Source organism: Engystomops pustulosus, chromosome 4 (genome assembly GCF_040894005.1).
Source record: "Engystomops pustulosus chromosome 4, aEngPut4.maternal, whole genome shotgun sequence".
Taxonomy (NCBI): domain Eukaryota; kingdom Metazoa; phylum Chordata; class Amphibia; order Anura; family Leptodactylidae; genus Engystomops; species Engystomops pustulosus.
In genome coordinates, this window is record NC_092414.1 from 208,447,720 (window position 1) to 208,461,255 (window position 13,536).

Sequence of the window (13,536 nt, forward strand, 5' to 3'; positions counted from 1 at the left end):
TTAGCGTTTTCCCTCAACTTCATCCTAAACATCTTTTTTGGTGTATAATGTAGCCTTTGAACAATATTGACCTGAACTATTCTATGGTTTCCATTTAATGAGGAACACTTTATATTCCTATACATCTGAGCCCACATCTTTTCTTCTATTTCTCCTAACTCTTGAGTCCACCCTTTCCTTGCTGGGAAGTGCTCACCACTACTTTTCTTTTTCATATTTTTATATAGCCGTGACATTACCCCTTTGTGCCTAACACCCATTCTAATTATTTCCACACTCTCGTGGGTCTCTACTCTAAGTCTATCTTTATTTATTTTCAGAGCTGCATGATATACCTGCAATGCCCTAAATATCCCCATCCTACTTACCCCCAGCAATTCTCCCAGTGATTCCATAGTTATCCTGCCTTCCCTATCTAATAATTGAATTATGTGTCTAATCCCTTGCTTTATCCAGAAACCTTGTTCTGGAATAGATGAGAATTCCTCAAAATTAAAATTGTGCCATATAGGAGAGAAAGAGAACACCCCCCTTATCTTCAACCATTTCTTTAGTGTACCCCAACAATTATGTAATAGTCTACAAATGTGCATTTTTCTATATACCCCATGTGCCAGTACGCCGCTCTCCAAGACTTCAAGTAACTCTGAATATCTCCCTTCCCCCATATAGACTAATCTGTTAAAGGCCGAGCAACCTTTTCTTAGGACCATCATGCTCAATTGTGATGCCAAAAAATATCCCTCGAAATTCGGAATGGCCAGCCCACCTTGGTCTACAGGATTATATAGATATGATAGTTTCAATCTAGACTTATTCCCCCCCCCCCAGATTAATTCCCCGAGGACCTTCTCTATGTTTTTAAATATTTTCTGTGGAATCCAAACAGGGGAGCAGCTAAGCGGATAAAGTGATTGGGGTAAGACCACCATCTTTATAAGGCTGACCCTATCTGCTTTTGAGAACGAAAGTTTTTTCCATCCCTTAACCCTATCTTTAATTTTTTCTATTGAAGGGACAATGTTTAAATCTGTAAATCTACTCAGATCCTCCGACACCACAATCCCCAGATATTTGTATGTTTCCCCCTTCTCCAATTTCTTAATTTTACAGTCCGTTAGATTAATTTCCTTCCCCAGTGGCAGTACAATAGACTTTTCCCAATTTATTGTCCACCCAGAGAACTTCCCAAATTCTTCCATTTCTTTTACCACTCTGGGGATTACTGTCTCTGAATCCTGTAGAGTGAACAGAATATCATCTGCGTACAGGGATATCTTATCCCTCTCCCCACCACTTTCGCACCCACGAATGTCCTCCGTCTCTCTCATCCTCATAGCCAGAGGTTCAATATATAATGCAAAAAGGAGCTGGGAGAGGGGACACCCCTGCCGCGTACCCCTAGTAAACACAAAGAAGGGAGAGCTACTTCCGCCTATCCTGACCCTAGCCTTTGGGGACTGATACATTGCCCTTACTCCTCCTATAAACCCTGGCCCAAATCCGCATCTCTGTAACACGGCCCATAGGAAGCGCCACTCCACCCTGTCAAACGCCTTAACCGCGTCAAGTGACGGGATGGAGCAGCACTCCCCACCCCCCAGCTGAATGTCAGAGAATACCCGGTGCAGGTTGTAACTAGTGCTCCTACCTGGTATGAATCCATTCTGGTCCGGGTGCACCAGTGAGGTTATCACTGTTTTAAGTCTATTTGCTATTGCCTTGGCGTATATCTTCACATCTGAATTTAGTAATGATATAGGTCTGTACGATCCTACATCTCTTAGATCCTTATCCTTTTTTGGAATTACAGTTATAACTGTCTCCTCCATGGAGTTTGATACTCGGCCCAGCCTCCTTACCTCCTCAAACACCCGGAACAGAAGGGGTCCCAAAACCTCTCAATACTCTCTATAGAGTCTATATGATATATTTTCCAATATATCTTCCGTAGCACCCTAATTTCAGATTATAACACTATATTATATAGAACAATATTAAGTCCCGTATACATCCAATTGATGAAGAGAAATCTTTAAGAGTGTAAAAAAAGAAAAAAAAAAAGGTCAGTCATCTTTAGTGCGCAGGCAGGTTTGTAACCCATCTACACATGTGGGGACTACGAACAAGCTAGTCCAACAGTTTATGATGAGGTCATGTCTTCTTCTATTAGGAGAAACCATTTCTTTGCCTCGGGATATGATATTTTTTATTATGTTAGAATAAGATAAGTGATTGTCTTTAAGTATAAAAGAATATAAATCTTCCACGCCAGGTTCATTCCAGTTTGAAAAGTCTTTTCTCGGTGAGATTGGTCGGGACTGTATGTATTGGTGCATTAGAAATGTGTGTAAATAGGGGAAATCAGAAGATACTAATTTAGACCATAACAACAAGCTCTAACTGTTGCCGTAGTAGGTCTACGTTTTTTTAGTGATACTGATAGGTCGAGGTAACATCTTCATGGAGGGAACCTTCATTAATTCTCAATTCATTTTCACCCAGTGTTTTGTATTATCATTTTGAGATTGGTCTGTTATTTGGATGTCAGATCAGTAGAGATGAGTGAGCACTAAAATGCTCGGGAACTCGTTATTCGAGACAAACTTTTCCCGATGCTCGAGTGCTCTTCTCGAATAACGAGCCCCATTGAAGTCAATGGGAGACTCGAGCATTTTTCAAGGGGACCAAGGCTCTGCACAGGGAAGCTTGGCCAAACACCTGGGAACCTCAGAAAAGGATGGAAACACCACGGAAATGGACAGGAAACAGCAGGGGCAGCATGCATGGATGCCTCTGAGGCTGCTTAATCGCACCATTATGCCAAAATTATGGGCAACAGCATGGCCATGACAGAGTGTCAGAATGAGGCTAGATAGCATCTAAAACATGCAATAATTGACCCTGACACTATAGGGGACGGCATGCAGAGGCAGCGGCAGCAGTGGCAGGCTGGAGAGTGTCATGGCGACATACTCTAAATGGACTCAGGTTTCACCAAAGGAGGTGAGCAAGAAGCGCAGAAATGATTTCCTATGTGAACAAAAGGTTGACGGTATATTTAGTCGATAACAGGCGACATAGTGACCAAGTTCCATAACATATCTGGTGAAACACCCGAAAAATGAGCCTGACACAGCTCGTTTGATAAAGGGACGACATGTGGAGGCAGCCATGGAGACGACTTCCATGATTAAGAGTAACTACTGGGGCATCCATATTGCTTCTATGCTTGAAACTTCAGGTCTCCACCACGGTGACAGATGGGCCGAGTTCCACTATGTATCTGGTGAAACACCTGAAAATTCTGCCTGACACAGCTCGTTTGATAAGGGGATGATGTGCTGCATATCCTCTCGTGCTCCAGCGTCTAGGGTATAGAGAGTTGAAATGAGACATTGGTGGACACTGTGGAGGATCGAGGAGGCAAAATGGACAGGAAACAGCAGGGGCAGCATGCATGGATGCCTCTGAGGCTGCCTAATCTTGGGATGAAGCTGGCGGTCCACTGCCAGGCGAGCTTTCGCCTGTCCAAGCCCCGGGCTCTCGGCTCCTCCCCACCCAAAATTGGCCTGGGGGCCAGAAGCGTTTACTTTGAAAAAATTATAATTTTCAAAGCAGGCCGGGTCATTTGAATATTTCACCCAGGAATAATGGAATAGCATAGTGGTTCTATTTTTAATTGTTTTTACGGAAATGGTTCCATGATTAAGAGCGACAGTATGGGGCATCCATATTGCGCTGCTATGATTGCAACTTCAGGTCTCCAGCATGGCGGCGACAGATGGGCCGAGTTCCACTATGTATCTGGTGAAACACCTGAAAATTCTGCCTGACACAGCTCGTTTGATAAGGGGACCATATATGGAGGCAGTGAACTAGTAGTAGATTAAAGGTGCTGCAGTTAAAACTATGTTAGTTGGATCTTGAGATGGAGCTGGCGCTCCGCTGCCAGGCGAGCTTTCGCCAATACAAGCCCCTGTCTCTAGGCTACTCCCCAAACAGCACTTCTAAGAACCTTTTGTATAAGATTAAGTGTAGTAGCGTTCTTATAAGTTTAGGATATGGCGGGTAAGGGGAATGTAAACAGATGCGCAAGAAGCGCTGAAATAATATCGGTAAATGATAAAAGTTTGCCAGTATATTTTGTGGATTACACAGCAGGGTGGCGACAAAGTTAACAAGTTTGATGTGGAAGCCATGAAAACAACCCAAAATTCTGCCCGACACAGTTCGTTTGATAAGGAGACCATGTATGGAGGCAGCTATATGGACGACTTTTGGAGGCAGCTATGGCAATGACGTGTGGAGGTAGCAATGGAGACAACGTGTGGAGCCAGCTAAAAAGACGACATGTGGAGGCTGCTATGGAGACAATTTAATTTGGATAGTGCCTGTATGTGGCAGTCCAAAAAAGTTTTCAAACCAGAGGAGCAGGTAGGTGGTCCTCTAGAAAAATTAAATAAATTGAGTGCCTGTATGTGGCAGTCCAAAAAAGTTTTCAAACCAAAGGAGCAGGTAGGTGGTCCTCCAGAAAAATTAAATAAATTGAGTGCCTGTATGTGGCAGTCCAAAAAAGTTTTCAAACCAGAGGAGCAGGTAGGTGGTCCTCCAGAAAAATTAAATAAATTGAGTGCCTGTATGTGGCAGTCCAAAAAGTTTTCAAACCAGAGGAGCAGGTAGGTGGTCCTCCAGAAAAATTAAATAAATTGAGTGCCTGTATGTGGCAGTCCAAAAAAGTTTTCAAACCAGAGGAGCAGGTAGGTGGTCCTCCATAAAAATTAAATAAATTGAGTGCCTGTATGTGGCTGTCCAAAAAAGTTTTCAAACCAGAGGAGCAGGTAGGTGGTCCTCCATAAAAATTAAATAAATTGAGTGCCTGTATGTGGCAGTCCAAAAAACTTTTCAAACCAGAGGAGCAGGTAGGTGGTCCTCCAGAAAAATTAAATAAATTGAGTGCCTGTATGTGGCAGTCCAAAAAGTTTTCAAACCAGAGGAGCAGGTAGGTGGTCCTCCAGAAAAATTAAATAGATTGAGTGCCTGTATGTGGCACTCCCAAAAATTGCTTAAAACAGAGGACCGGGTAGGTGGCCCTCCAGAAAAATTAAATACATAGAGTACTATAGCTAGAGCCAGAGCCAAAAAATAGCCAGTTTCCGATGCTTTAGTGTACAAATAGGAGGAGAAGGAGGACAATGAGGAGGAGGAGTGCATACATTATTCAGGTTGAGCTTCTTTCACCTGTTGGAGAAGGTAAATCCGGAGAAATCCAGGCTTTATTCATCTTGATAAGCGTCAGCCTGTCAGCGCTGTCAGTCGACAGGCGTGTACGCTTATCGGTGATGATGCCACCAGCAGCACTGAAAACCCGCTCGGACAAGACGCTAGCGGCAGGGCAGGCAAGAACCTCCAAGGCGTACAGCGCCAGTTCGTGCCACATGTCCAGCTTTGAAACCCAGTAGTTGTAGGGAGCTGTGTGATCATTTAGGACGATGGTATGGTCAGCTACGTACTCCCTCACCATCTTTCTGTAAAGATCAGCCCTACTCTGCCGAGACTGGGGACAGGTGACAGTGTCTTGCTGGGGTGACATAAAACTGGCAAAGGCCTTGTAAAGCGTACCCCTGCCAGTGCTGGAAAAGCTGCCTGCTCGCCTACTCTCCCTCGCTACTTGTCCCGCAGAAGTACGCCCTCTGCCGCTAGCGCTGTCAGAAGGGAAATACTGTTTCAGCTTGTGCACCAGGGCCTGCTGGTATTCCTGCATTCTCACACTCCTTTCCTCTCCAGGGATGAGAGTGGAAAGATTTTGCTTGTACCGTGGGTCCAGGAGAGTGAATACCCAGTAATCGGTGCTGGAATAAATTCTTTGAACGCGAGGGTCACGGGAGAGGCAGCCTAGCATGAAATCTGCCATATGTGCCAGAGTCCCAACGCGCAAGAATTCACTCCCCCTCACTGGCCTGACTGCCCATTTCCTCCACCTCCTCCAACTCCTCACTGAACAGTGAAGGACTGAACAATGGTCCCCTCTTCTGTCTCGCCAACATTCTCCTCATCTTCCTCCTCATCCTCCTCCACCTCCTCCGATATGCGCTGAGAAACAGACCTAAGGGTGCTTTGGCTATCAACAAGGGAATCTTCTTCCCCCGTCTCTTGTGACGAGCGCAAAGCTTCCGACTTCATGCTGACCAGAGAGTTTTTCAACAGGCCAAGCAGCGGGATGGTGAGGCTGATGATGGCGGCATCACCACTGACCATCTGTGTTGACTCCTCAAAGTTACTCAGCACCTGACAGATATCAGACATCCACGTCCACTCCTCATTGTAGACTTGAGGAAGCTGACTGACCTGACTACCAGTTCTGGTGGAAGTTGACATCTGGCAGTCTACAATCACTCTGCCCTGCTGGTAAACTCTGGATAACATGGTTAATGTTGAATTCCACCTCGTGGGCACGTCGCACAACAGTCGGTGAGCGGGCAGTTGGAGGCGGCGCTGCGCTGCCCTGAGAGTGGCAGCATCAGTGCTGGACTTCCTGAAATGCGCACAGATGCAGTGCACCTTCGTGAGCAAATCAGACAGATTGGGGTATGTCTTGAGGAAACGCTGAACTATCAGATTTAACACATGGGCCAGGCATGGCACATGTGTCAGTCTGCCGAGTTGCAGAGCCGCCACCAGGTTACGGCCGTTGTCACACACAACCATGCCTGGCTTCAGGTTCAGCGTTGCCAGCCACAGATCAGTCTGCGCCGTGATGCCCTGTAATAGCTCTTGGGTGGTGTGCCTTTTATCGCCTAGGCTCAGCAGTTTGAGCACCGACTGCTGTCGCTTAGCGACGGCACTGCTGCTGAGCCTAGAGCTACTGACTGATGGCGCCATGCCCACGGATGGTAATTCGGAGGAGGAGGTGGAGGAGGGGTGGAAGGAGGAGGAGGCATAGTTGGCCTTTGAGACCTGGACCGAGGTAGGCCCCGCAATCCTCGGCAGTATATGAGCAGCCCCAGGGTCAGACTCGGTCCCAGCCTCCACCAAGTTAACCCAATGTGCCGTCAGCGATATATAGTGGCCCTGCCCAACAGCACTCGTCCACGTGTCCGTGGTCAGGTGGACCTTGTCAGAAACGGCGTTGGTCAGGGCACGGATGATGTTCTCTGACATGTGCTTGTGCAGGGCTGGGACGGCACATCGGGAAAAGTAATGGAGGCTGGGGACCGAATACCGAGGGGCGGCCGCCGCCATGAGGTTTCGAAAGGCCTCGGTCTCTACCAGCCAATAGGGCAGCATCTACAGGATAAGCAACTTGGAGATGTGGACGTTGAGAGCTTGGGCGTGTGGGAGGGTTGCGCTATACTTCCTTTTGCGCTCCAGCGTCTGGGGTATGGAGAGCTGAATGCTGGTGGATGCTGTGGAGGATCGTGGAGGCGAAGATGGGGTTTTCGCACGGGAGGTGTTTGGGCCGTGGTCCTGGGCAGGGGGCTGACTAGCAGATGACACAGGGGAAGGAGCAGTGGTGTGCCCGGCCGGAGGTGAACGGGCTTGGTGCCATTGAGTGGGGTGTTTAGCATTCAGATGCCTGCGCATACTGGTGGTAGTTAAGCTAGTAGTGGTGGAACCCCTGCTGATCCTGGTTTGGCAAAGGTTGCACACCACAGTCCGTCGGTCATCCGGTGTTTCTTTAAAGAACCTCCAGACTTCTGAAAATCTAGCCCTCGCCACGGGCGCTTGACTACGGGCAACATTTGGCGCTGATGCACCAGCTCTGGCCCTGCCTCTCCGTCTGGCCCCACCACTGCCTCTTCCAACCTGTTCTGCTATAGGACTCACCTCCGTCTCAGAAGCACTGTGTTCACCCGGCCTATCAACCCGCTTGGGTCTGTCACCTCATCATCCTCCGATCCCTCAGTCTGCTCCCCCCTCGGACTTCCTGCCCTGACAACAACTTCACCACTGTCTGACAACCGTGTCTCCTCATCGTCCGACACCTCTTTACACATTTCTTCCACTACGTGAATAATGTCATCATCACCCACAGACTGCAACCAGTGGAAAACCTGGGCATCGGAAAATAGCTCAGCAGCAACCGGACAAGTGGTTTGTGACTGTGGGAAGGGTCCAGAAAACAGTTCCTCAGAGTATGCCAGTTCAAATGCCAAATTTTGCTGGGAGGGGGCAGACTGGGGGGAAGGAGGCTGAGGTGGAGGAGCTGGAGGAGTGCTGATTTCGGTGACATGGGGGGACTGCGTGGAAGACTGACTGGTGGACAAATGGCTAGAAGCATTGTCCGCAATCCACGACATCACCTCTTCGCACCTTTCTGACCTCAACAGTGCTCTACCACGAGTCCCAGTAACTTGAGACATGATGAACCTAGGGAGTGTAGCTCTGCGGCGTTCCCCTGCTCCCCCATCAGCAGGTGGTGTCTCACCCCACCCAGGACCACGGCCTCTGACCCCTGCAGTAGTTGGACGCCCACGTCCACGCCCTCGTCCTCTACCCCTAGCCCTCGGGTTAAACATTTTCAAAATTAAAGTGTAAACTTCAAATTTTTGTTTTTTTGTGTTTTTTTGTGTTTTTTTGTGTTTTTTTTAAAAACAAAACGATGCTATCCTATTGCTATGGCTAGTTTCTAACCTACACTGACAGCACACAACTGGATTTTGTGCTGTGCCTGATGACTTTGAGCTATAAAAAGAAATAAAGATAAAAAAAATAAATCAGCAGACTCTGCCTAATTCTAATCAAACCCCTAATAAATTGTCCTACTTCGTTGTTTGAGGTGGATATGCGTGTCACTAAGAGCTAAATACAACGGTCGCAAGTCTCCCAGCAAATTCCTCACAATATGGTACTAGCTGCACTACTAATGCCAGCAAGCCCAGCCACAAGCAAACAAAAGAAAGGAAAATATAACGCTATTGTAGGCCTAAGTAAGCCGTTGGGGGTCTCCTATGGCTATTTTCTAGCCTACAGTGAAAGCACACTGCTTTGCAATATGACTTTGAGCTATAAAAAGAAACAAAGGTAAAAAAAAATAAATCAGCAGACTCTGCCTAATTCTAATCAAACCCCTAATAAATTGTCCCACTTTGGTGTTTGAGGTGGATATGTGTGTCACTAAGAGCTAAACACAACGGTAGCAAGTCTCCCTGCAAATTCCTCACAATATGGTACTAGCTGCACTACTAATGCCAGCAAGCCCAGCCACAAGCAAACAAAAAAAAGTAAAATAAAACATTATTGTAGCCCTAAGAAGGGCTGTTGGGTTCTTGTAGAATCACTCCTGCCTAACACTATTCTAATAGAACACCCTAACGCTTTCCCTGACCAGCAGCAGCTCTCTCCCTGGCGGCATCCAGACAGAGAATGATCCGAGCAGCGCGGGCAGGGGCTAGTCTATTCCAGGGTCACCTGATCTGGCCAGCCAACCACTGCTATCGACGTGTAAGGGTACCACGTCATGCTGGGTGGAGTGCAGAGTCTCCTGGCTTGTGATTGGCTCTGTTTCTGGCCACCAAAGAGCAAAACGGCGGGAGATGCCATTTTCTCGAGCTGGCGAAATACTCGTCCGAGCAACGAGCAGTTTCGAGTACGCTAATGCTCGAACGAGCATCAAGCTCGGACGAGTATGTTCGCTCATCTCTACAGATCAGGGTTTTTTCGTGGCTTTGCTAAAGTAGCGATCGTTGCCTCTAGAATCTCAGGAGGAAACTCAAGTAAATTGAGTAACTTCTTTTAAAACTCTGTAACGGTGTAGTATTCTAGTATTATTCTAGCTCTATGGGCCGTGTAGGAATCATTTGTCAGACCATCAGGTCCTGGGAATTTGTTAAGTTTAAGAAAATGAATAGCCATGACTATTTTCTGTAATATCCTTGGATAAAATTTCTCGGTGATGAGCTAGAAGCTTTAGTAGAATGTAGAGAGGGGTAAATCCAGCAACCGGGCAGACATTAAGGAGTCTGTGTCTCGAAAACTTCACATAAATCTAAAAATGGTATCATGATTATGTAATATGTCTGACACATTTCTGGGTCCATGACAAAGAACTTTTTGTAAGTTCGAAATGCGTCAGTCTTTGCATTATCATGGTACCATTTTTAGATTTTTTTTTTTTCAAAGTGAAGTTTTAAAGACACAGATTCCTTAATGTCTGCCCGGTTGCTGGATTTACCCCTCTCTACATTCGATTGAATTGATTTGGCTCAGTATATTCGCATACATTATATGGCTACTACGGGCAGGTAAGCTGACACTCTTTTTTTCTCATTTTCGTAGAAGCATTGGTGGTCTGTCATCTCTAATAAAGGCTTCAATAGAGTTTGAAAAATTTGATCTGACCGGTCAGATCAAATTTGTAATTTGGATGACTGTTGTTTTTTTTTGAAGCTCTTGTCTTAGTTTGATTTATCCTTACAGTTCAACAGAGTTTATTTGGTTGTTGTATATTTGTGTTTTGGCTTTTATTGTAGAGTGAACGAATAGTATTTATTGAATTTATCTTCTATTCCTTGCGGGTCAAGGATCTTGGAAATTTTAGTTTTGAGAAACTGTGCTTTTAGTTTTGGGGCAGATAATGTTTCTTTGCCAGTACCGATTGAGTTTCAATCTTTTTCGAGGTCTACATAGATTTCACATAGATTTCAGAATTTTACAAATATATTCTGCTCTTTGATGGCAAAATTTTTTTTTTTAAGAAAAGTCTCCGGGTTACATACAACATAGGTTCCATAGGTTTGTTCTGGAGTTGAATTTGTATGTAAGTCAAAACTGTATATTTTATAATTGTAGTTCCAGACAAAAACATTTTTGTCTCAGTGACAACTGGATTTTCAAATTTTTTTGTGCTGTATTAGGACCAAGATTTATCAATAAAGCTTCATTACAGACCCCTTACAGCTGATCAATGTAGCCTGGGACTAAAGTAACATCCAGAGAGCTTCACCAGAGGTTACAGGGGGCAGAGGGGTCTGTATGTAACTAGGGGTCATCAATTTCTATTAGTTTGATATATAATGTGTTGATAATAAAAGTTTTTATTTGTAGATGAAAGCTTACTGTAAAATAAGATGGGTGAGACAGGGTCAATATATTACTTTGGCCATGTGTCTTACTCAACAGATCATCTTTTATCTACTGTGCTCCAACTATTTCCATAGGTTTTTGGAATGTGAATCCATATGAAGTAGAGGTCCATATATTTTTATTTGTAAGTGCATAGGTATTATATGGCTGTTGGCATGATTCTTGTCCATATAGTTACAGTATATGTATCACTAATTAGCATTTTTAGTGTAAGTAATGAGCCATAAAGGTCTTGAGCACTCACCCTCACTGATAACAACCTCAATTTGTTCTACAATCTGTGTGTAACCCTAACTTTCTGCCACCAGCCGGTGGCACCGGTTCTGGGGTTGTTAGTTTGTGATTATATTCGAAACCGAACTTCTGACTTTTTGGAACCCAACTGGTAATATTCACCACAAACCTGAGCATCTGGTCATCCCTAGCAGTAACCATTACGGCTATGCCGCTGATTTCCTCCTAGAAGGTAATGAAGAAATTTCCTAGATTCATCACTCATTTCTCTAATATTCTTGTATTTGTGTAGATAATGAACAAAGGTCGAATAATGAAGGTGGGGACACAGGAGAGGAGTAAAGGCCAGACTTTGGTTACTATGTCACTGTCGGTAACAGAAGAATTTATCCCATCCTTCCGCATTTTGGCTTATTATACCGTGACCACTGGATCATACCGGGAGATTGTAGCCGATTCTTTATGGATTGATGTAGCAGATACCTGTATGGGAACGGTAAGATGTGTGACTATAAGACTGTAGCAAACCCTACATTATTTTACTATGTGTCTACGTTATAGTACTATAATAATAATCGTTATCTAAATAGCGCCATCCAATTCCGTAACACTACTTATCATTGGGGACATATACAAATATAATATTCCATAATATTCCATTCCAACAGTCTTTTGGGATTGTTAGAGAGAGAGGATATTATAAATTATAAATTAGACCTGTGAAGGGCAAAGTTATAGGTTTTTAGCATAAATTTAAAGTGTAGAAAGTCTGCACGATTTTCTCCATAGACGTTCAGCAATCCTGGAGCACTGTACTATATTAGTCTACCTGAATTGCCCCTTCCATCTTCTTATGTTTCAAAAAATTTTGTCCAATCAGTTCTCCCTGCACATCCCTAGAGTTATAACTGCATAATGACGTCTGGAAAGGTGCATTTGACTTCTGACCTTACATTGAATAAAGAATGAGTATTGTATACATACATTGGGGGTCATTTACTAAGGGCCCGATTCGCGTTTTCCCGACGTGTTACCCGAATATTTCCGATTAGCGCCGATTTTCCCTGAATTGCCCCGGGATTTTGGCGCACGCGATCGGATTGTGGCACATCGGCACCGGCATGCACACGAAGGAAATTGGGGGGCGTGGCCGAATGAAAACCTGACGGATTCGGAAAAACTGCCGCATTTAGAAAAAAAAAACGCGAAAATTTCACTTACCTTCACTCAGCCCGGCTCGGTGTATTCCAGTGCATTCCGATGCTCTTCCTCCGGTGGACGTCGGAGGAACTACCTTAATAAATCCCGTCCGAACCCGAATCCACTGCAGGGAACGCGCCGCTGGATTGCGAATGGGCCGGGTAAGTAAATCTGCCCCATTGTTTAATATACCCTAATAAAAACTACCCTAATAAAAACTAAAATAAATGATTGCCCTCTGCCTCAGAGGATGTCATAATGACATCAATTCCTGATGAGGTGCATAGAGAGACATCACTTAACTGCTGTGGTCAACCTAACATATTCTTAAGTATCACAGAGAATCCACCCATTCGAAAAAGCAATGATGGAAGATAATTGGATTCTAAAGTTGACAAATGAATTATTTCTACAGCTGCGAATAACAGGTGAAAAAGACAGAGACAATGCGATTCAACATCCTGGATCCTCCGTAACGCTGAAGCTACAAGCAGATCATAAGGCTACTGTAGGACTGGTGGCTGTGGATAGAGGCGTCTATGTGATCAACAGTAAACTAAAGATCTCCCAGGGCAAGGTGAAATTTTGGAATTACAAAACAATATTTTAAAATGTTTTATTTACAGTTTTCACAGAGTTTTCTCCTTCTGTAAAGGTCTGGGAATCGGTGGAAAGATACGACATTGGCTGCACACCGGGAAGTGGTGCCGATACGCCAGGCGTGTTTTATGACGCCGGCCTTGCCCTACAGACAAATTCAATTACGACTCCTCAGAGATCAGGTGATCAATTGTAAATGTTTTGAAAATGATTGGGGATTGGTCACTTAGTGTCACCACTGATCAAAAAGTAGATCCTTATAATTTTTGTCACATTTTCTTACAGAGCCTTTATGTCAGCCTCAACTGAAGCGAAGACGACGTGCCTCAGCCATACTGATTCAAGAAAGGAACAAAAAAGGTAAAGTTTGGACAATAAGTGGTCACCTGCTTAAATTCCCTGCTTGTGTATGTGCTG

General features: G+C 44.8%; 2 protein-coding genes across 2 annotated transcripts in view; both read left to right on the forward strand.

The window, feature by feature from the left end:
- LOC140128232 (A.superbus venom factor 1-like) overlaps positions 1-13,536 on the forward strand; it is a 177,922-nt gene that overhangs the window by 18,821 nt on the left and 145,565 nt on the right. The gene's annotated exons all lie outside the window — the stretch shown is intronic.
- LOC140125845 (venom factor-like) overlaps positions 1-13,536 on the forward strand; it is a 57,860-nt gene that overhangs the window by 8,711 nt on the left and 35,613 nt on the right. The window contains exons 9-12 of the mRNA XM_072144721.1: positions 11,612-11,815; positions 12,935-13,096; positions 13,175-13,301; positions 13,405-13,479. Of these exons, the coding sequence (XP_072000822.1) occupies positions 11,612-11,815; positions 12,935-13,096; positions 13,175-13,301; positions 13,405-13,479 (568 nt within the window). The remainder of the gene's footprint in view (positions 1-11,611; positions 11,816-12,934; positions 13,097-13,174; positions 13,302-13,404; positions 13,480-13,536) is intronic.